The sequence below is a fragment of the Eschrichtius robustus genome, chromosome 3 (assembly GCF_028021215.1).
Source record: "Eschrichtius robustus isolate mEscRob2 chromosome 3, mEscRob2.pri, whole genome shotgun sequence".
Classification (NCBI taxonomy): domain Eukaryota; kingdom Metazoa; phylum Chordata; class Mammalia; order Artiodactyla; family Eschrichtiidae; genus Eschrichtius; species Eschrichtius robustus.
In genome coordinates, this window is record NC_090826.1 from 68248609 (window position 1) to 68273326 (window position 24718).

The window sequence follows — 24718 nt, forward strand, 5'->3', positions numbered from 1 at the left end:
TTTTCCAAAGATGACCTTTTAGAAACAATGAAGTTTTATGAGGAGGTATTAAAAAAACATTTTAATAGTTTTCAAGTAACTGAAATGTTTTATAAAATACTTTGTAGTAAGCATACTTACATGTTCTTTACTTGGGGGGAAAAATATATTTACCTCCAAATTCTATTACTAAACCACTGTCCTGAAAATAGTACTATAGTATAAATGCCAACTTGAATGCACTTATTTTATTATAGAAAAGAGAAGAGGAGGAAGAAGAGGGTAGCAACATGAATGGCTCCACCATTGAAGATGAAGAGCAAACCAGATCAGGAGCTCCGTGGTTTAAGAAGCCTCTAAAAAACACATCGGTTGTAGACAGTGAGCCAGTTAGATTTACTGTTAAAGTAACAGGAGAACCCAAACCAGAAATTACATGGTGGTTTGAAGGAGAAATATTGCAGGATGGAGAAGACTATCAATATATTGAAAGAGGAGAAACTTACTGTCTTTATTTACCAGAAACCTTCCCAGAAGATGAAGGAGAGTATATGTGTAAAGCAGTGAACAATAAAGGCTCTGCAGCTAGTACCTGCATTCTTACCATTGAAAGTAAGAATTAATCACTCTTTGAATCTAGAACTTTTATTCTATTTAAAAATGTTTTCCTTTAAAAAAAAAAAAATTACTTTTCTTCTCTCTTTTTTAGCTGACGACTACTAGGTCCCCTTCCCTCTCCCCGGAACACACCCTCTCTCTCCGACTTTCTTACTGCATCTATCCTTTCTGTGGCGGGGCCAGAAAAGGAAACTGGAAGTGCCACTATGCTGACTTCTCATTCCTTTCCCCAACAGTCTTCACAACACAAGCTCGTCTGAAAAGTACCTCCTTCCTTTTCAAAGGAGCACCAGATTCACATTACCCAGTATACATTAATGTGTAATTTAATAAGGCCAAGTGGGAAATTTACTCAATTATTTCTAGCAGAACCTATACAAAGGCTGTGTATTTCCCATGTTTACAGCAATTATGTTTTAAAAAATCATAAATCAGACATATTTTGCATGAAAGAATACCACTTATGAGCTATTCACACCTAAAATTAGTCTGAAATAGCTGAGTTAAGGAATTTGGAACCTATCAATTTGAGTGGGTTTTTTTCCTCAGTAGTTTATCATTTTGGTTGTTGTAGTTTCAGAGTCTTTCTGAAGCAGAGATATGAGGGGGTAGGGGTGTCATTTCTCCCTCTGTGTGGAGAAAACAAAAAAATTAAAGACTTTTAAGAAACAATTGCCAGAGTAAATCTGATGGAAACCACCGCCTAATACAGAGTTCTGAGTGTTGAGAATATCAAACATACTTTTCAAATGTGTGTGATATATATTCAAGCTTATAAAGCAAATTTATGTTGTGACCTTGTCTGAACAAATTATATTTTAATGAGAAAACTTTGTATTAATAGTTCATGCAGGAGAAAACAATTTCAACACAATCAAAGATTTCAAGATCTAGAATTAGATTTAGGGAAAAATGGCACAATCTTCAATTTTGAGTTTTTAAAGTGAGTTTGTAAATAATTAGCAACCATGTACTAATCAAGTTGTTTTATATTTTAACTGTCTGGAAGACAATTTTATTTTACAATGTAAACACATAATAAAGTCACTTCTGTATTTAAAAAAAAGTCTTTCAGTATTTTAGAAAAGAGACGAACATTCCCTTATAATATTCACCAATGTACATTTATTTTTTTATTGAGGAAACCATAATCAATACAAAATCACAGCAATCATGTACCCTTTTACATACAATGGTATTAAAGCAAACTCTAAACCACAGTTTGTAAAGTATTCAATTTACCTCAAGTCCAAGCTGCATCTCCCTAAGACACTGTTCCCATCACAGTAGCCATTTTAAGCCAATCTTCTTTTTACACGGGTAGTTTCTGTAGAGAACACTTTTCTCAGGACGAAAATGCATTGAGCATGCATAAGAAAAAATATATATATATGTGCAAATACATTTAAGAGTTTCTATAGGGGTATCACTGAAGAAAATAAAATCCTGGGACTTATTTGCTTTCTTAAAAGCACCAATTAAAAAAAATCCCTCAAAAGTTTACACTGTGGCAAGAAAACTCAAGTGACTAAACAAAAAATAAGGTTATTTTCAGAGTCAAAATTATCTTTAACTAGGTATTGTTAAAATACATTTTAAAGTGAGGCAGAATTTTCAGAAAATAAAGACATCTTCATTAATTAGTAATTTCTACAACCTTATTCTAGACAACATAACTTTGTAGGTAGAAGTGGTTCTCCTGGCAGAGTATTCAAACAAATGTTACCACTTTGAATACATTTCTATTTCCCTCTTAAGGTACTCTGTTTACTCCTATCCAAACCCACTCCTGTAAATTAACTACTAAGGTATCTGTCTAAGGATGTATTTTACAATGCTCATAAACAACTAGTATTAAACCACTAGTTTTAGTATTAAAACCATTTTCATTAATTAAAAATAAAAGTATACTTCCCATTTCTAAAAGAGACATCAAACCATAAGAATTCTAAGTACCACCACACTAAGAAATCTTAAAAACAAAAACACATTGTCAAGTTTAAGTGCTAAATAAAATAAATCAATTTCAAGCTAAACATTCTTTCTACCACTCCTAACATCCATTGCATTCAAATCAACTGGCTCACCTTTTCTGCTTTCCATTTATTTCAAGGTTAAGATTAGCGCCATTTAAAAAATGCTTGCAGTATCAGTGAAGGCTTATGATAATAAAAAAAAATTCTCATGAGATAGAAACAATGCCCCAATATCTATTAGCATTCATATGTATTTTCTTTTATAAAAATGCAAACTACAACTAACCAAAACTTGACAGGCTCTTAAGGTTCAAAGAGCTCCTTAATATTATCAATCTTAACATACCTATCATTGACTATTAAAACACACATACACACACATAAATGTGGTGCAATAACTACATAACTTTCAAAATTTAACAGTTCATGGAACATTTAAGATCAAGTGAATAGCACTTTAAAATGAAAAGTGATCAAAGCAGGTACATTACACCCTATACCATATATTATGTATGGGAAAACATTTCATTTTTCTCAATTATGATTTGCCAATTTTACCTTCTACATTGAGCCCTTCTATGGTCCATGCTCATCGGCTCACCAATGGCATACACTCAAAGGATTCCTCTTATGGGTAACTATCTCAGGACCTGATTTTATGAGCTATGATTTGGTGCTTGCAGCATCTTCAGCACTGTGTGTGAAAATGAAGGCAGTATTTTTGAATATTTTTCTTTGTTGCAAAGATAAGCAGGAGTTTTAAAAGGATCAGCACATTTTAGAAATCGAATAAACAAAACTGATATGATGCTGCTTTAATACATTCATCTTAACTCAAAATATGTACCAGTTAAAATCATCTATAAGAACACACAAACATTTTAAACTGGCAAAAAATAAAATAAATGCAGTGTCAGTTATTAAAGTATTATAAACCAGAAAAATATTGGTTGCTATACAGATTATGAAAGGTTATTTGCTATACAGTTAACATTTCACTGATGCACATGCCTTTACCAAAACATACTGCCAGTATTTCTTATATTTTTTTCCTTTTTTCAGTGTATATAAAAAATTTATGAAAACTGAATTGTCTAAAAAAAACGTCATAATGAAATTCTTGACCCATAATGTCCTTACTGAATTACTACAGTTCAAGAATAAGAAAAAAAATAAAGACTCCATAGCTTTGGAGGGCAAAGAAAATGTCTTGTCAATCATAAACAGATTGTGAAGGCTGTTGAAGTTTCTGACCAAATGATTTCCTAAATCTTGAAAACTATGTAATTGTCCTTTTTAAAATTTTAACAATTCTTCTATATTTGGGAAAAGTTCGGATGTAGTTTAATTACAGCAGCAATCTACTCATCATTTTTTCCCGTTTTAATTTAAAAAATTAAAATAAAAAACATTACCCAGAAATGTAAACAGTTGTTTGAACAACTTAAAGACTTTCCACTGAAATGGTAGCATAAATAACAAAATACACTTTGGGGAAGCAGTAGCAGATTGCTTTTGAATACACAACCACAAAAACCTCACAGGGACAACATTAATGTACTGAAATATTTATTTATATATGTCCTTAGGTTGTGCTTACCTGTTGCTTTTTGCAGCAGAACCTAAGGTGGAAGGTCTGGGAAGGCACTGTGAAGTATAAATAATTGCACTGTTTGCAATTAATAAAGATTTTAAACCTTAAATGAATCAAAATCAACAGCCTCCAATTTGTGAGTTATGATATTGAATCCAACTGAACTATCTCTTCAGTTTAATTAATAAATGTACCACTTTCCTAAAAGTTCATCTATAAAACAGTATCATGCAAAATACTGAAACTGTTCACATCAATACCCTACTCTTAAAGATAACAGATAACTCCTTAACTATTAAACTTGAAGCTAGAACTACATATCCGTATCTAAATAAGGGTAAGGGAAGTCACTCTAGGTTCTATAAAACAGTCAAAAAACATTTCAAAACATCTACAATGAACTGTACTGCTATTTTTCTACCCTATAAGTAATCTCAACATTTATGTCCTTGCACATCTTTCTTTATAGTATATTCAGAACAGCAAATGGTGCTCCCCCACCAATGAAAGAACTAGTCTATATATTTAGGAAATGGTGTTAAAACCACTACATTGCTTAATATTTGCAAACTGAAAACCACTGTCTGATACATTTCAAGTCTTTCATATTAATATATAAGATATGCATGTTTTACACTGAAAAACAATATATTTTAGGAGCACCAATGAGTAATACTATTCAACTTTGTTAATAATCAGTTTTCTTTAGCTATAGCTAAAGCATATCAAAAATACTTACCCATTAAGCTCACTTTAAAAAAAAATACAGACCTATGAATTATTCTATGTTAAATTAAGAAGCAGTTATGGTTTTCCAAGATATAAGCACTGTATTCCAACATAATATTCACACAAAGTATGGCATTTGCATTATGTGGAACATTGACAAAAAGATACTGTTGCAGTTCATCAATTTGTCATTCTGATGTACTTACAGTGCAATGCTCCTTGAAGGAACACAATCAAGGATGATACACAGCACAGTCCTCCTCACCCCTACAGAGCTAGTTCTATACTGGCTGGATCAAACCTGCACTTCAACAGACAACGGCAAGACAGACTGTATTTGCATGTAGTCTAATATATTAATATGCAAAGAGCCAACAAATATGCAAAGAGTAAAACAATGGATTTCAACAAAATATCAGAACTTCAGCATGAGTGTTATAGAGTAATAAAATGATTTCAAGTACATAAAAAAATTAAGTTGATTCAATGATTGGACTTGTGCATTTACAAAACAAAGCTTATCTATACTGCAAAAAGAAAAAAAAAGAAAAAAAAAGCTTGAACATTTTCATACCCCAATAATGTTTCAATGGCAGATGCACTGTAGCTATACTTTTTGCATACTACTTTTTCTACCCTAAATTTAGAAAGAAACACTCTAATATTGTATACATTTGCAAGAGCTGCTTTACATGAAAAAACTGTTCTTATTATAGACTACTCATATTCACTATCCGAAAACTGTTTAAAATTAGTTATGCTGAAACAGTCTTGGAAATCAAGTAATTATCAAATTAAAAACAGAAAGGTTAACTGTTATAGCAGCAGTACAGGTCTGAAACAGTGGTCATGTATAAAAGGAAATTTCACTGTTAATGCAATGGAAGTATGCCAAAAGATCACTGTACACACATGCAGTTTTTAATCAAACAGAAGGGGAAAAAAATGAAGATATCAGGATTACTTGTGCTGAAACAGCCAAATACAATAAATGGAAAAGATCCTCCAATCTACTACTATACTGCAAGGGGGAAAGAAACATGCCAGTGTTTAAAAACTCAAATTAATATTTCATGGGGAAAGCTTATATATTTGTGTATATGTATCTTAATTTATCATTGCTAAGAAATTATGAATCCTTTAAATACCCACATATCCAACTTACCGACACAGGAGGTTTCATATCATTTATTGTAAAGCACAAAACAGGCATTTTAAAAGTGAAAGTATACATTGAAAAAAGTACATTTATATCACAAAGCATTGACCACATAATAGTTGCAAATACATTTGCTGGAATGTGTACATCTACACTAAATACTAAAAACAAACCAATTTTCATTTCTACACAGAAATATTAACCTCCTATCAGTAGTGATAGATATTTTGTACATTTTCAAAAAAAAAAGAAAAAAAAGAAAGAAAGAAAGAAAGAAAAAACACTATTTTAAACCAAAAACAAAATTAAGATCTTCATCAAGCCGTCTGCATCCATATATTTAACAAAGGTTTTTTTCCCCCACACAATGAAGCAAATACTGTATTGTCCACTTCTTATTATTGGCCCTGTGCAGAAGAGATACATAAGAAATACACAAAAAGTTAAAGAAAATCCTTTAAATGGAGCTAACTCAGGAGTGAATCCTTTAAGAAAGAAAAACTGGTTAATATAAATGGTGGTGGCTTCTTGCATGATTTGCAAATCCCTGGGGGAAAAAAATTTATTTTTAAAATCAAAGGCATTATAGAGATATCTAGCACTCAGATGCCAGAAAGCATTGTAAAAAACAAACAAACAAACAAAAAAACCCAAACAATATACCACAGTACTTCTTTTAGTTATACTTTGCCTGATAAAAATTTAAAAGGCAAACATAATCCCAGACAACAGTAAACATGCAGAGAACAAGATTGGAGTTGAAATCAACACATTAGCAAATTTATTATACCTGAGGTGCTGGAGGATGCTGTGGCATTCCCTGGGGACTTGTCTGGGCATAGTAGGCTGCTTGTTGTCTGTAGTACTCAGCCCAGGCTGCACTATAATCTGGCTGACCACCTGGTGGAGCACCAGTAGGGGCAGGAACTGCTTGACCTTTGAGAAAACAAAACAACTTTGTTGCTGTAACCACAATTAAAAGCCCCAAAGAATCTCAGTTCTAATAAAAACAATACCTTGCTTCTTGTAATATTCCTCCCAAGCCTTTGAATAATCTTGTGTCTGCCCTTGTTGACCTAAAAAAAACCCCCTAAATTTTAATACAAAATTATATCCACTGTAAGTACAGGTTATAAAGACAAAAGCACAGAGGGTCAGAATTGCTCTTGTTTTATTTTAAACATTCATTAGTGTCAGAAAACTACTCTGTAATTTAAAAAAAAAAAATCTAAATGCTATTTTATTTTCTTTTTGCCTTATACTAATCATAACTTTTAGTTCTAGAGCATCACTATTAATAAAAAACAAAGCCATCCACATAGTTTTAACTAAGATAGGTAAACATTTAGGCATAATCTCGATTCAATTACAGAATTTATGAACTATTAATGTCCTAAATTCAGTCTGGAACAGCAGTGCACGGTTCCCCAGTGGTGATGCTGGGAGGAATGGATGGACCACTATTCTTTTTTTGTTTTCTTATCCATTTGGATTTGTTACACTACAAATTTTAAATAAAATGCAAATCTTCAATGGAGAAAAAGAAAAAGAACATTTTTTGAGGAAAAAAACCCACTTAAAAGCTATTATTTAAAGACTTCATTATTTTAAGATCTGGCCAACATTTTTGTTTCCTGATAAGTAACCTATACACTACATGTATAAACACTAATCTTCAAGATATCTTTTAATATGACATTTAAAGTTTTAATATGCTGTGTCCAAATTACAACACAATTTTATTAAAAATAACTTGATGAAGGACATAAAGAATAATCACTACTGAAGAGGTTCTTAGAAGCAAAATCAATGAAACACAAAGCTCAACAGCTTGCACAAGCACGTTCTTCTAGGTGACTTTCTGGAATTAAGAGACTAAAGAGACATACTCAAATGCGATGCATGAACCTTGAATGGTCTCTGGATTTAAAAAACAAAATAAAAACAAGCCCCCCTCAACACACAAACAGCTACAAAAGACATTTTTTCTGACAACCAGGGAAACTTAAATATGTTGATATTATTGAAAATTTATTTGGAGCAACAGTTGGCAACTTACTCTGAAATGGCTCAGGCACCAAAAAAAGTATACATACAAAGTACATGTCACAAACTTTTTGAAAATGGTCAATCTGGATAGGAAATATAAACATGGGTGTTCGCTGTACTATTTTTCCAATTTTCTGAAGGTATAAAAAAATTTGAAATCAAAAGTTGGAGAGAAAGAGAACCTGAGTTTTCCTATTTAACTCCTTTATTTGAAAAAAATTTTATTTAGTTTGCAATTCATTTGACTTTATGAAATTATTACAGCTAGACAAAAAATACTGGCAGAAAGCTGTTTTTATGTTTGTTAGATGTTGCCAACAAGGCAACTTTATAGTTTTAGAAAGTGGTCTATTCACCATCACAAATTGGTCAAAGAATAAAAGCAACTGAGTAAATAAAAATTTAAGATTTATGACTAACTTAAAACATGCAAGAAACTCCCCCCTACTTATATGGGCAACAGCACAGAGAAATCCCATATATACTGTAAACAAAATTCTCACACTTTTGTTTTCCATACTCTTTTCAAAGAGGAAGTGAGTCTAACATTTTGATTTTATGAGGAGACACAATTCAAGTAAATCTAAAACCAGTTTCAGTATTTAGACAACTGCCAAATATCTTGGTATCAATAGTAATAAAACCATACAACATTTTCTTACAAACTGCACACATGAAAACTTGCTGACTTGAGGCCAAACTTATTTAAGACAGCAACAATTTCCACTTCAGGTTTACAAATGGAACTAAACCTCATTGTTAAGAGATACTCATATTTTAGAGGCAAAAAAATAACAGTATCAGGGAGACATCTCAAGAAAATTCATCAAACTCAAATGTTCCGTGAAAAACAACCCCCATCCCAAACTCAAATATCCCTGTGGAAAGCTAAAAGTAAACATGTTAGACTCTAAGAAAAATAAACAGTTGGTTAAGTAAGTCATCAACATTTGACATTCCAATCTTGAAAGTGTCCATAGAAAAACTCATTCCACTCCTATGTGAAGGGCAAATGTCATTCTTTTCACCCAGGTGAAAGCAGGGAAAGAACTCTTCCTATCTAATCTATTTATGTTTTGGCTCTTCCCCTAGCCTCTTGCCCTTTGGAAAGGCATGTCCTTAACTTGTTCCCTTTATTCTTCTCCTCAGTTCAGAAACTGTTTTGATATGAGATAATTTAGTAGAACAATACTTAACATTTACATGTAACTTTACAATGTATAAAGTCTTAATTTCATTTCATTCAAGAGATAAGACTTGTCCTAGAGTTCACATGTAACATTCTATTACAGCCCAAGAGACAGCCTTGCTTGATTTCACCTTCAGTTATTTCTCCATACACCTGCATCTTTCCCATTACCACTCTCGCCCGGCTCTTTTAGGCTAGGTACCTACCATATGCTAAGGGTTCAGAGTCCACCATATCAGTGCTTAACATTAAAAGGGACTCCGCCTCAAGTCAAACTTATCCCCAAATGCCTTCATTTACTTTCCTCCAAATAGAAACTGCCTGTCTCTATTTTGAAACCCTATTTCTCTTTAGGGTGTTTACTTTTTTACAAAAGTTCCCTTCATTCTAGCTTCAAAAGCACCCACATCCAGACTGCTGTCATTCCTTATAGGACAGCGATATGAATTCCTTAAAGTTTCCGTCTTTAACCCTCCAGAATCTCATCTTTAAGAATTTCTCTCTTAAGTTCTCTTCATGCTAATCTAGGTAATTTACAATTGTTTCAGAAAACAAAACTAATTAAAAAACTCATCTGTTTCAACAGACTTTTATTTATTAATAAGCAAACTGACAAATCTATAGTGTTAGTGGGGATTTTCTGTTCTTAACAGAAAAGGCTGAAATGGCTTCAAAAGCTGAGACAGTCTCCCTAGTTTGGTGACGAGGGCACTGGATTAGAAATCAGGACATCCTTACTGGACTGAATGCCAATACTATGACATAGTATGAGTGTGTTTCGTGTTTGGTAATTGTAATCATTGTTGCTCTTGTTGTGGTCATCCATTTACAATGCTTGGTGTCAGTTTATTTATCTCTTGTAAAAATAAAATACAGTGTGCGTGTGTGTGGGGGAAAAAAAAAAACCCTCATGGGAACAGCAAACCCAAGAACTGCAATAGATACACAAAAAAGAAAAAAAAAAAAAGAAATCAGGACATCCAGAGTCCTAGGAAATCCTACCTATGCCACTTGGAAGAGTAAAACTCAATCTTTCCAAATAAGGGAGTCTGACTTAGAGATGAAGATCTTTCTCTCTCCCTGATATTTTATTAACCCTTTCTTTCCCTTCCATTTAAAAACATCAAAAGATTGAACTGATTAGTTTGATGCTTTAAGGTTTCTTATTTGTAGTTATCCTAAAAAGATCTTAAGGACAAGCAATGCACCTAGAAGAAATCAAAGTAGTTAAGCAATCAATCCTTTACAAAACAAAAAACAAAAAAAGACTTCTACAGGAAAAATAAATGGACCTTGTAGCTATCATTAAAGACCTGACAACCTAACATTATTTAAGATTTACATGTAAGGGGGAATCACTCAACCAGTTCACTTTGGTCATAAAATTAATAGCTTATCATTGTGCTGCTACAGAAAAACATTCAAGTGAAAAGAAGGTGGGGGTTACGAGGATCTTCAAATATGGTGTTATTTAATGAGTTATTTCTATACCACCTTTCTCCACAAAGGACTCAAGACAGTCCAGCATATTATCTCTAAAATTAGAATTTTATATAGTAGTTAGCAGGGAAAAGGAAGAAAACAAAAAACTTTTAAAAAGGAAAGGTGAAATGTCTACCCTTAACAATAAAAATTTGAATGGTTAGACCTTGCAGATTACATTCAACATACTCATTTTGGGTAAGTGTAAAAAGGCTAAATAGCAAATTTATTAACCTAAGTCTAACAATAGACCTTTGTTTTTACCCAGTTTTAATAATAATGTAGGGAACATATAAAGCATACTACCCACTGTGAAAATACAAGTTGGATCTAATGATTTTTAACCTCAACATGCTCAAATCTTTAATAAAAGTGACGCTACTTCATAAAAGCTAGTGACCACAGATCATGACCACTATGTCATTAAGGAATGATTACTAATAGTATTCCCAGTTATTCTCAAAAGTATCCCAATTTGGAAAATAAATTATGTGATCACCCTAATTACAATATACTATTTTGAGGTTAAAGTTTTTTAAGTTTCTTTTTGCAGAATTTTAGCTGTTGTAGACCTGCTTGAGATAAGCTGGGTCACAAAAACATAAATTAATGAATTTGTTACAACCTCAGGAGTAAGAGGCAGCGTGACTCTTCTGGAAAGTCATTCTAACAGTAAAAATTATTTTTCTTTTTTTAAAACAGAGATCAGCTGTGCAAAACATCCTTATCATCAGGTATATGTACTTCTATTCAAAGATTAATATAATAACCATTCTGGAAATTTTTCTTTCTGTGGAGAATGACAAACATTCTTTGGCAAAGAACACTGAAATTCACGTTGAGAATCACAAGAAGACTGTATCTCATGACAAAATTATCACCTATACTTTCTATATCAGTGAAGAATGAGCACGTTTATCTTATTAGCTTCTGTTTGTGACAACTGGTTATGGTGTAAGTGTGTTAATTTTGAATGACTAAGAATAAACATCTGAAAAAAACCTGGTCTGTCCGGAAGTATAACATCAGGTTTGAAATGGTTCCTGAAAAATGCAAATTCAGGAGACAAGCTTGGGACTTAGACCCTCTTAAGAGTTCAAAGTCTGGTTCCACCGCTTTGTAGTTGTGTGACCTGTTTTCCAATATGCACATCTAAGTGTCAGTGAACAGAAAGAACCCCATCCACGGTTTTGCTTTCTGCAGTGAAGTGACCTGTGGTCAACCGTGGCCTGAAATTAAATGAACAATTCGTAAGTTTTAGATTGTGCACCATCCTGAGGAGCATGATGAAATCTCATACTGTCCCTTTGTCTAGCATATCCCACCAGTTAGTCACTCAGCAGCCATCTTGCTTATAAGATTGCAGTGCTTATGTGTCCGAGTAACCCTTATTTTACTTAATAATGGCCCTGAAGTGCAAGAATAGTGATGCTGGCAATTTGGATATGACAAAGAGAAGCCTTTTCCTTTAAGTGAAAAGGTTAAAAGTTCTCCATTTAATGAGGAAAGAAAAAAATCGTATGTTGACAGAGGTCGCTAAGATCTATGGTAAGAACAAATCTTCTGTGAAACCGTGAAAGAGGAAAAAGAAATTCATCCAAGTTTTGCTGTCCCACCTCAAAATGCACGTTACAGCTACGGTAAGTGATTATCTGCTTAGTTAAGATGGAAAAGGCATTAAATTTGTACAGGGTATTGAGAGAGAGATCACATTCATGTAACTTTCATTCAATATACTGTTATAATTGTTCTATTTATTAATGTTGTTACTCTCTTACTGTACCTAACTCATAAACTTTATCATAGTTATGTACGTATAGGTAAAAAGCACAGTACATAGAGGGTTCAGTACTATCCACACTTTCAGGCATCCATGGGGGGGGGAGGGGACTTGGAACATATCCCCCATGTAAAAGTGGGGGACAACTGTACAGTTTTCATTCACAGCAGTTTGCAATAATATATTTGCGAAGTACTTGATTGACAACTATACTCTCCATTAGAATACAATAACCAGAAGGGCAGGACTCCTAGGTGTTATGCCCACAGTCACATTCTCAGTATCTATTCCTATGCTTGGCATATAGTATATGCTCTACATTTATTGAATGAAAACGGCCCTTCTAGGTGACTGTTTTTCCTTTTTCATAATGCAAATGTTAATTAAGTAATTAACTTCCTCTGTCACTGCAGGTTACTTCTTATCTGTTTCTTTTGCAGCACAAATAATATCACACGCAACCAATTTTTGCTTGGTGCTCTATAATTTAACCAGTGCCATTTAGGTTACTGACATGCAACTTATCTTTGACAAAAGTATAGGTAATATTCAATGTCCTATGTGCCAGTGGGGAAACTTTTAGTTTCAATCAGTAAATGGCTGACAATGCACTTAGAAATAAAAAGATTTCTTAACCACAAATTTAACAATTATTATTTGTAATGACCATGATATGTCTGAAAGTTCAGTGATTTTGGAATGCATTCTTGTTCAACAGTTCTATACCTCGAGATTTTAAAAGTTATTGGATGAAAGAAGTCCAAGGAAATAAAAACATGGAACAAACATGCCTTTTATCAAAATCTTCAACCTTTTAGTGTGATATTTACTAAATGTTTCAGTTTAATAAAATGTATAAAAAAAGAAATGTAGAACATACCCATTTTCTTGTAGTACTCTTCCCAAGCCTTGGTATAATCAACCTGTCCAGCTGGAGCTGGATTCTGCTGATCTCCTTATTTAAGAAAAACATAAAAAATTATGATTAACGTTTTTAAAAAGCAATTTTGGCCCTTTCCTTGTTTTTTGTGTAGAGGAGTTGGGAGTAGCCTGTCATGGAGAATGAGGGTAGGAGAGAAGTGCTGTGGGGTAGTGGCATCCTTGCTGATGCCAAAGACACAGGACTCTGGGAGTACAGAGACAGCGTACAGAGAAGATGGTCTATTTATTTAGAAGAGTAGTTACACTGAGCATATAAGTAAATTCACTGGTCAAATAAAACACACTGACGATATCAGGTCTTTCACCATTTATAAGCATGGAAAGTGGGAAAAGCTAGAAAGAAGCACTCTGAAACCCTGGAATGGAATTGCAGGTGATATAAATGTACAGTTTAAAAAATATATACACATATGGATATTTATGTATTTTTTATATGTATGTAGGTATGCATGTACGCAAATTCATATCCTAGCTCTGTACACTGAAAGGAGCTAGTAGCAGTAACACCTCAGCAGCAATGAACACAACTGTTAAGTTTCTAAATATCATCATCTACTGAAAGAAATCAGGGATCATTGGAAAAATGGCTGATTCAAGGGCTGGAGCCCAAAAAGCACAATATAAGCATCTTATTGTGCAAGAAAGTAGGGAAGTGCTTAAAGAATGACAGGAATGTCAAAAGGATACAGGAGCCATCTTGAAGCTACTCCTGACTGGCCAAATCTAGGACAACCTGGTTAAGTTAAAAATATAACTTACTGAATAAAACAGGAATCCATACTGACATAAAGAAATAAACAGAAAGAAAAAGGAAACCTCTTCCATAGTAAAATACCACCTAATAAATGCAGAATGAATGACGGAAGGAGAAATTATCATCATATTTGTAATTGAATCAGGCAGCTATTATCAATGAAGGCTAAGGCCTTCAATGAGGAACAGAATCCTAAGAAAGTTTAGCTTAGAAATCTTAGAAAGTTTTCTAAGGAAGTTTAGCTGTGGTATATGTTTTGATCAGAAAGGTAGTTTTCTCTTTGCTCTAGTAGTTTTATAATTTGTGCTAGTTCTTTGTTTCTGCTATCATGTTGTTTTAAAAAAAAATGTTAAGATTATAAATCACATCTAATCAAACTGAATTGTACAACTTCTACTGTATCTTTATTTTAAGGAAAAACGAGAATAAAATTATCCTGTTTGTCCTGCCCCCCCTCCATAAAAAGAACAGAATAGTGGTATAATCTCAGTATAACTCTCCAGACAGTATTAATTTCAAAGAGAAAAATGGTGATTTTATGGTATAGAATCTTGGCAGACATCAACATGACTGAGTGACCATGGTTACCACCTCTGGGGATAAAACAGGTCCACATTATATGACCCCTATTGTAATGCACTAAGAGAGCAGCATTCATTTCTGACGTATTCTTGCCATAATGTAAGCAGGAACCCTGATCGTGACCTCATCTTCATAAGAAAAGGTTGAAGGGACCTAGGTTGATCCATAAACATCTCACAAAAGGTCTGTACTCTTTTGAAAGAAAAAGACAGGAATTATTCTTGATTGATGAGAAGCTGTTGGAACAATTGGTGAAATCTCAGTAACGGCTGTGCCTTGGGATAGTAAGATGTATCAACATTGATTAACGAGTGCTGTGTGATGCTTATTTTTGGAGAAATACAGAAAGGAGTATTTAAGGGTAATGGGGCATTATGTCTACACCCTGGTCTTAATGGTTCTGAAAAAGACTAATGATAATGGATATGGACAAATGTGATAGGGTAATGGAACAAATGGGGAAGATAAACATCAAGAGCTAGATTATCTGGATGTTCTTGGTAATGTATCTTACAACTTTTATGAAATTTTGCAGTTATTTCAAAGTAACTTGTTTTTAAAAAGCAAAGGCTGCTTACTGAAGCTGTAACTGAACAATATTATAAATTTGGGGGTAATACACCGATGTACTATAATTTATATATAATTCCAAACACAGGTTTTCACTTCTACATAGAAAATAAATTCTTTAATTACCATAGTTACCTTGTCCATTGGTTTGGGTTGTAGTTGGTGCACCGGCAGGAGCTGCAGGCGGTGGCTGTGCTTGTTGTTGATAATAGTGAGCATAATAAGCAGCCCAAGCTGCTGAATTTGGATCTGTTCCTGTTTTAGCTAGAATAAACACAAGTTCTATATTTGTATCTAAAGTCCATAATCAATCAATCACACACACACCTCTCTAGCAAATATATAGACCCCCAAATTAACTGGACATTAAAAAACAGTAAGTGGACACTCAAATTCTTTTATTTTTACTGTCATCATTAGCTTTTATTATAGAAAACTTAGGCTCAGAGATTAAGTAACTTTCCTAGTTCCTAGAAAACTAGTGACTGGCAGAGTTGGGATACAAAGAAAGATCTTTTGGTTCCAAATCCAATGCTTTGTCTCAAACCATCCTGTGCCCTTCTTTTTCTAAACCAGTTTTGCCTCAAGCACTACAGTTTTATGTGGCAGATGACTAAAGGAAAGGAATTCTAGGGACTGACCTGTACAAGAAAGAATTATTTTACAACTATGAACTCTGTCTTATCTTGTTTTCAACGAAGAGACAACTTAAAAACCTTGGAAAAAGAAACAGGTTCGCCATATTTCATCTCATCATATTTCAGTGATTATCCTAAAAGATAAACTTGATGTCACTGCCCTATTTGAAATTCTTCATTTATTTCCTGGAGTCTTCAGGGACTATTAAAGCTTTTAGGTACAGAATATCATTCAACATATTTAACAAGATATTTGGACACCCTCGCTTACACTTTCCCTTCCAGCCTCCTCTCCCTGCTGTCAATATTTTTCCATCACTCAAGTTCTGGCCACAGTAAATTGGTTGTACTTTTCAAAAGTCATCATGCTCATATTTGAGCGTTTCACCATGTTATGCCTCCTCTGCACTTGACTGTCCCTCACTCATCCTTCATAAAAATCAACTGATGCATTAAAAGTTTGAGACTTCTCAGTCAGAAACAGAAATCCTCTCACTGATTCTGTCTTTTATACTGGGTGTATCATATGATACTATAGGTATATCTTTATTAGTTTATATCCTGAAGAAGGATGTAATTTCCTTAACCAGATTCTATATCTATATGTAATTGATTTAGCCTTCATCCCAAATGGGCAGCAATTCTCAGCTGCCTAATAAAACAAAGGTTAGTGATGTTTGAGAAAAAAAGGGTAAGGATTCCCAGAGTGATCCAATGTCTAAGGTGATACAGTTATAAGGCATTATGCCACTCTCCATAAGTTTCTAAATTAATACATGTGTCCCAATACATAGTATCATTACCTGTATAGTAATTAATACAAATATGTCACTTGACACCACGTCTAGATAGAGAAACTGAGATAAAACACTTTTAGGAATTGATACTTACACTCTTACAATGTGTAGACCATATATGAAAACCAGTCTCATAATTACATGTAACTAATACGTACTGAGAACTTACTAAATTCATTCATTATTATATTCATTCATTTACTTATCATTTTATAGATAAGATATCATATTTAGAGAGGTTCAAAACTTGCTTACTATCCCGTAATTAGTAAGTTATGACTAGGACTTATTCAAGTCTGTTTCACTCTAAGTATGTGACTACTACATAAATCTTTAACAACCCAGTAATTTTTTTATAGAAACAGATTTTAATTCAGAGAATACAGACTTTACTGTCAATATAGGGCCACATTTAAATACCAGGATGTTTAATACAAAGTAATGAAACAGTTTCATTTTGGTCTAACCCTAGCTGTTATCTTTTAGCTAAATGGGTTATTTCTTTCCCAAAGGCATTGCTGAAAGCCACATTCATTAACCAATTCTTTCATTGATGACTTCACCACTACCCCAAGTGGGAAAATGAGACTGTAAAACAGAGACCACTTCTTATTCACATCATTTCTCTCAATCATACTACCTACCCAGAGCATCCAAATAGGTGCAATCCTGCAGATCCAAGTTACCCAATATAAATCTGCCCCTTAATTTTCTCAATCTCTTCAGTGGTGGGATTCTTCTGCTTAATAACACCATACCAATTAGCTTACAAGAGGGAAAGAAAAGTCCTTCCATTCTTTAAACACTATTATACAATAAATCATATTTGACCCTTCTTCTGTTAAGTCCTTCTAGCACAGTATTGCTAACATTTTAAGTACGCATTTCTACAGAATGTAAATTCACTGTTGCATACTCAGACCTTAGTGCACACAGTTTGTTTCCTGAACGTGTGGGAGTTGTGGTTATTTGGTAACTGTCATGTTGTATCATCATGTTCCAAAGAGCATACCTCCTATGAAATTAAGGTATGTTATAATACAGGGCCACCCTTAAATACCAGAAATGTTTAATAAAATTCACTAAAACAATTTCATTTAAATTATTTTAGTTTTTAAAAAAATAAGCATACTAGTGTGAAAAGGAATCCTTAATTCAGTACCTTCCTTGAAACTACTCCAGTGAAAGACGCCTAAGAGGTATGTAGTAGGTGAGAAAAAAAAAAGGATCATAAATAAAAGTTACTGGTTTCAATGAATGCTCTTTGACCGTGATGGAAAGAAAAGTACAGGGTGGGAAAAGACTCAAGGATAGAATAAAATGTAACAGGTACAAATCACATCTGAACAGAGAAAATATTTAACTAAATTAATTTGAGAGTTCCAACATGCAGATATTTAATACAGGCCTGTTTTTTACTAATGTGAAGTTATATCAGGAATACTAAAATAGGCAACTTACATATCTTTTTTGAGAATTTGGAAGTTTAATGCCCAAGGATTAAACACTCCAACTGACTCACACAATTTTATAAATAAATGTACACTATTCTTTCATGGATAATGTCACGATTAACATACAGTACATTTGATGGCACTAGCATCTAAAACCTAAGACACTATACTTCTTCCTATACTTTTGGCTTTTAGCATTCTGCTGTATCACTTCTAAAGTAGAGAAAGCCAAATGCAGGTAGAAAAAGACCTACAAAAACAGACCATACTCACAACAGTCTTATACACTGTAGTAGAACCAGAACCTAACACTTCTGCTGAAGGAGTGAAACAAGTGCAGAAAATGCACACAATGTAGAATCAACACTAGAAAATTTATAACTATAACAGGAGTGGCAAACAAAAACACAGATTACACCCAAATGATAAGCATCTTTTACCTGGATCTGGAGGGGCCTGTTGCTGCCAATGTGGATACGCGTTTCCCCACCCCTGGGGAGCATAAGGGGCTGGAGGACCACTGAAAACACAGAAATCAATTTTAAAATAGTTTCCCAAAATCTAGAATCTTTGAGCAAAAGCCTAGAACCAAACTCAAAACTTACTGAGGAGCAGGGCCAGGTGGTCCTGGATTATAAGGTGCAGGGTTATATGGTCCCATTGGAGTTCCAGGCCCAGGGGGCCCAGGAGGCCCATGGGGGCCTGGGACACCATGGGGCCCATGGGGTACAGGTGGCCCTAAAGGATTTACTGGGCCCTGCAAAAAAGCAAAAGACAAAGAAAAATCAGAAAGACAGCAATGGTTAAACATTTCAAAGGCCAAATAACCTTCCATTTTTACCCTTTTACCTAACCACAAGCAATCTAAAATTTATGATTTTCCTTCACTTCCTCACTCATGCTGCAAAACTTCTGAACTCTACCATATTAATGAGGCATGTAAAATTAATTAAAATCAACAGCATTAGCAAAGAACTGAAACATTAACTTTACCTTCTATTCTTTTCAGGCTGTTCCCTTTTCCATTATTCCCCTTTCCTTGCACAATTTTTACTTTTACTATCCCTTTATCATCTTAATCATGGAAGTTTATCGAATATCAAGTTCTTACCTCTAGCTCTTCTCTCTCTGCATCTACTCTATATCTATTCACTTAACATTGTAATCAGAGAACCATCCTGACAATACAGTCCTCAAATTGCTTAGGTCTCATATGGTGAACTGGCTATTGAATACTTTCCCAATAATGTAACAAGTTCTCACTCAACAAACCAGTCCTTCTCACAGCCTTCCTGTCACTGAGTCCCATTTCAATCAATAATTTAAATTCATTTCCTCCCTCACCCTTTATCATAATTTTCTGAATACCATGAAGATTCCCTTTTTAATTGATTTAATAAATCAGGACATTTCGTATCCATTTCATTCCACATCATAATTAATAATGCTTAGCTGATTCTTCTTTGATAATCCAACTTGCAAGGACCACTAGATTTAACTGTTCTAAAATAAAATATTCCTTTCATGCAGTTAATACTCACCATGTGACAATTTGGACAAAAATGCTTAATCTATATATGGTTGTCAATTTTCTCACTACAATAAAGCCAAACTTCAAGACTTTCATAATAACCTGTCTCTTTAAGTCTCTAACTGCTGTCATTATCCCTCACTTCAATTATACATAATCTATCCTTTCCAAATGGTAAAAAAAGGATTACTGAAAAAAGGTAGCAACATTTTTACAGGGCTTTGTTCCAGGCACTCTTTTAAGTGATAAACACACATACTTCAAACATTTAATCCCTATAACCCTAAAATGCAGGTATGATTATCCTCACTTTCAGATGAAAAAGAGGCAAAGAAGAGTGTAAGTATCTTCCCCCAAGGTCACACAGCCAGTAAATGATTCAGAGTATTTTGAACCCAAATAGCCTGACTCAAGAGTCCAAGTTCTTCTTAAGAGCTTCTCTTGAACAACCTATCTCGTCTGTCCATCAATCCAGAAGCAATGCTGATCCATGCATGCTAATGATAGCAAAATCCAAAACCAAGATGCATTATTCATTTTTCTGGCATCAATTCCTGCCATTACTGAGTCCAACAATTATTTTCTTCATTTTTTTGAACAATTATACTTATTCTCCATACCACAGAACTTACAACGTTTGTGTATATTTTTATAAGGTATTCTTTTTTTAAAAATAAATCTATCTATCTATCCTACCTACCTACCTACCTATCTATCTATCTTGGTTGTGCTGGGTCTTCATTGCTACAGGAGGGCTTTCTCTAGTTGCGGCGAGCGGGGGCTACTCTTCGTTGCGGTGCACAGGCTCCTCATTGCGGTGGCTTCTCCTGTTGCGGAGCATGGGCTCTAGGCGTACGGGCTTCAGTAGTTGTGGCACGTGGGCTCAGTAGTTATGGCTCATGGGCTTAGTTGCTCCGCAGCATGTGGGATCCTCCCGGACCAGGGATCAAACCCGTGTCCCCTGCATTGGCAGGTGGATTCTTAACCACTGCACCACCAGGGAAGTCCCTATAAGGTATTCTTAAGTGTCTTTTGTATATCTATTTTTTGTTTTCCCAAGCAGAGAGAAACACCCCGTTCACAGCATGGCAAACATCAAGAAGAACTTTCCTAAGATACTCTAATTATTATTAATAATTTAAGATGCTCCCACGCGTTAATTCTTCACAGTAAAATAAAAGAAACACAGTAAAGCACTATTTTCTCACTATTTCCAAATTTGATCATGCATCAGAATCACCTGGAACATCCTTCTAAAATTAGATGCTGGGTCGGTCCTATTGCAGACATTCTGAATCAGAACTGTGTATATGTGTCAAGGTGTAAAGGACCCAAGCGGTCGACATTTTAAAACTCCCCAGACGACTGTCAGCCAGTCTAAGAATTAGGATTTATAGATTTCTACTTTACTGAGGGGGGAGGCATCTGATTCACCTTTGCTTCACCAAAGTTGGGTAAGCAAGCCCTTAATAAATAGTGACTTCCTGTTAACTGTCTCCTTCAGGTATATTCCACAATCTTCCACCAACCCTAATACCGTAACTCAAGTAATGCTACCCTCTTATTTACCCACCCTCAAGTACAAGGTTCTGAACACCTGTAACTGTGTATTAACTGGGTTATTTTCATTGCTGGAAAATCTCTTCTATATTGTATGTTTCTATTATGTGACCAGACCTATAATTTTAGAGTAGAAATTAACATTTTTCTGTATAGCACTTATAGGAACATATGAATTAATGTCTTATTTAACTAACAGGATCTGTGCTATCAACTGGAAGTTTAAAGCATACTCACACCAATCTTTTCTTCTATGAGTTGCCGAGCATAGTCTATTTGCTGTGGAGTTCCACGAATTGTAAATAACTTCATATTAGGATCTGCATTAGGTGGAGGATTTCTCTGAAGTTCTATTCTTGCACCAGACTGTTGGCTTATGCTTTTTATGGTTTCACCTCCTAAAATCAAAGCACAGTAATTTCTCTAAACATTCAAAGGATACAAGAGGAGCTATTCAAAACAAACTGATCACAATTAAGAAGGTATGAACTGTATCCCATCTGCTAATATTCTACTAGGAGTTTCCATTTATTCTACACTTTAAGTCGAATTATATGAAGCATTTCACACATTTAAGTTTTAAGACATAACTTAGTTATGTCTGCACCCAACCTTAAAATGAATTATAACATCAAAATATTTGCTTCAAAGAAATTGCTTTTCTACATAAACTAACACAATGATTTAAAAATTCAAAAATTTAAAAACATGTTAGGAAACAGCAAAATAAACAAAAACACTAACCACTTTCTAGATCAGAAAAAAAATTTCTTACACTAATAATTATACTGTTGGTTCCCTTCTCTAGAAGCCAATGTGATTCAAATCCCACTCTTGATTTAAGTACATATAAAGCCCTTCATTTAGGCTTTAGGTGTTACGATCAGCATAAGAACACTTTTCTACTAAAACACAGCCAAAAAAAAATTATTGCTACTCATTTACAACAGCAACAGAAATAGCATCCAGAACCGTTAAATTATTAATCACACATTAATAGTTTTAAATACATTGCCTTTTCCTATTATTAATCCAGTTTTCCCAGTTGGTACAATGAAATTAAATTCCTGTAGTCCACCAGGTGGTCCCATGTTCCAGTTGCCTTGACCTCTACCTCTTCCTCGACCACCAGGTCCAGGTCCACCAGGATTACCAGCCTAAAAGAGGGGAAAGACAAAGTCAGAAATATGTTCTTCTTTCCACAGTAAAATTATTACACATCTATTTCCCTCAACTTTCATTTTCCTAAATGAGAAGTTTAGAGAAGTTGGGACACACCTTGGCCCAAATAATCAAGAAATGACCACCACCATTTATTCCTTTTATGCCGTGGTGAATAAAGTAGTGCACTTATGTAGCTGCCGTCCTGCTCCAAAATGTTTACCTTAAAGCAATTTAAACTTTCTAGCTATTAATAAAGTATCACCAAACAGATTCTGATAAAAAAAAAATGGAGGGGAACTTTCACATTTAATGAAGCAAAATATTTTTAAAATGAAAACAAAACAAAACAATGAAAATTTAACATTCTATCAAACCTGAACACTTCGAAGAAGGTCTGTAATAATTTCTGCAGCATGTTGACATCGGTCTGGAGGTCCTGTTATTTGTGCTATTCTATCTGGTGTTGTTCCGTCATCTTCAAACAAAGGAAACAAATTGGATTAATTTAGCATTAAATTAATTAGTGTCAAAAGTAACTGCCACCAACGCTTAGAAAATAAATATATGTACTCACCTGGCTTAAACTGAATTCGAACACCAGCATCATTTTGTATTTTTTTAATCATCTCTCCATTTCTTCCTATTACGATGCCAACAGCGAATCTTGGAATGGGGACCTTACACAGAGAAGACTAAGCATTAGGAAAGCCATTTCCTGAAAAATTAATCTGCCCCAAACCATAGAAGTACTATATTTATATCAAAGAGGCTGGCAAGATACAAAGTACACATTCTGTATTCTAAGGTAGAAAGTGGGGGGGAAAGACAGTACAATGTTAGAGAAGGCTATGTAACACAAAACAGGAAAAACCTTATTTTATTTATGGACTAGCATTCAACCACTTCTAAATTGGTATTTTTACTTACATCTATTCCTTCATTTCCTCCTATTCTTGACCCATACTCATTTCGAACTTCTCTGAAACCACCTTGATCACGAATTAATTCTAACACCATTTCCTTGGCTTGCTGAAGTAGAAAAAATTACCCAATTTAGGAATCGTGTCTCAAAACACTATAATTATTCATGCATGTGTTCCCCCTCTGCCATCCACCCCAAATCCCTCTTTGTAAAATATAAACTTAAGTTTACTTGAACTTTGTATGGGTCCCCTGTAATCCTAAGAGGTTTGTCAGCACCAGTGTTCTGAGGTCCATCTTGGATCATAACCATTTTAACTCCAGCCCGTTCCTGTTAATCACAGAAATCAGCTTTATTAACAAAAGGGGACAGGAAGGAAACGGGCTCAAAACAGACAAAAAGTAATCATTTTACAAACATAGTAATACCTGAAGTTGTTTAATAGTCTCTCCCCCCTTTCCAATGACTAATCCTGCTTTGCTAGCTGGAATCATGATTTCTTGAACCGCATTTCCTGGCCCATCACCATGATGGAAGCCAGGGGCTGGTCTTCCTTTTTCAACAATCTGGTCCAGTAACCGTTTTGCTGATCTGTTAACAAATTAATAGTCAATACAAAATAATATAATCAGGTACTCCTCCCATCCCAATTCAGGATAAGGTGGCCTAAAACTAAATTTTAACAATTAAAAGAAAATGCCATGAGTGTCAAAGACTGAAACCATGCAATAAATTTTCTAGGTATCAGTATATAATCAATATTTTTGAGAATAGTCCAAAATTTCCAAGAAGACACACCCTACTTCTAAAGTTATCTCAGAATAAAGCTCAGTAAAAAAAAAAAAAAAGAATAAAGCTCATTCTTCCAAAAATTAAACAATGTGTTTACTTTTTAAACCTTTACTTTGGTTACTCAAACGTTAAAATTTATTTGTTCATTCAACAAATACTTAAGAAATGTCAACTATATGCCAGGTACTATTCTAGGTAATGGGGTTACAGCAGTGAAATAAAAAGACAAGGTCCTTGCTGGCATGGTTTAACTTCATCAAATAAGTAAAAATAGCAGGTTAAAGGAACAACATGTCATTTGTTACATGCTATAAAAAAAACCAAAACAAGATAAGGAGGACAGGTTGTGTGTATATATGTGAAGGGATGCTATCCTATGCAAAATAGATGAATGAACAATTCCCTGGCGGTCCAGTGGTTAAGACTGCGCTTCCACTGAAGCAGGCTCAAGTTCGAT

The 24718-nt window shown here is 34.3% G+C and overlaps 2 protein-coding genes across 18 annotated transcripts in view; one reads left to right on the plus strand and one right to left on the minus strand.

The window, feature by feature from the left end:
* Window positions 1-11711, plus strand: part of NEXN (nexilin F-actin binding protein) — a 73501-nt gene extending 61790 nt beyond the window's left edge. For 2 of the 3 annotated variants that reach the window (XM_068540154.1, XM_068540156.1), the window contains exons 12-13: window positions 237-591; window positions 11478-11711. In XM_068540154.1, coding sequence (XP_068396255.1) covers window positions 237-591; window positions 11478-11536 — 414 coding nt within the window. In that variant the 3' untranslated portion in view covers window positions 11537-11711. Of the gene's footprint in view, window positions 1-236; window positions 1585-11477 lie in introns of those variants that run through there. The other variant, XM_068540155.1, reaches the window with a different exon arrangement.
* Window positions 1719-24718, minus strand: part of FUBP1 (far upstream element binding protein 1) — a 34033-nt gene continuing 11033 nt past the window's right edge. For 4 of the 15 annotated variants that reach the window (XM_068540140.1, XM_068540139.1, XM_068540144.1 and 1 more), the window contains 15 exons: window positions 23898-24060; window positions 23701-23799; window positions 23475-23576; window positions 23122-23224; window positions 22922-23022; window positions 22399-22540; window positions 21621-21781; window positions 18898-19049; window positions 18733-18812; window positions 15530-15667; window positions 13436-13510; window positions 7072-7131; window positions 6846-6991; window positions 4174-4220; window positions 1719-3267 (listed from right to left, as the gene is read on the minus strand). In XM_068540140.1, coding sequence (XP_068396241.1) covers window positions 3237-3267; window positions 4174-4220; window positions 6846-6991; window positions 7072-7131; window positions 13436-13510; window positions 15530-15667; window positions 18733-18812; window positions 18898-19049; window positions 21621-21781; window positions 22399-22540; window positions 22922-23022; window positions 23122-23224; window positions 23475-23576; window positions 23701-23799; window positions 23898-24060 — 1600 coding nt within the window. In that variant the 3' untranslated portion in view covers window positions 1719-3236. Of the gene's footprint in view, window positions 3268-4173; window positions 4221-6068; window positions 6463-6839; window positions 6992-7071; window positions 7132-13435; window positions 13511-15529; window positions 15668-18732; window positions 18813-18897; window positions 19050-21620; window positions 21782-22398; window positions 22541-22921; window positions 23023-23121; window positions 23225-23474; window positions 23577-23700; window positions 23800-23897; window positions 24061-24718 lie in introns of those variants that run through there. The other 11 variants (XM_068540148.1, XM_068540147.1, XM_068540152.1 and 8 more) reach the window with 7 other exon arrangements.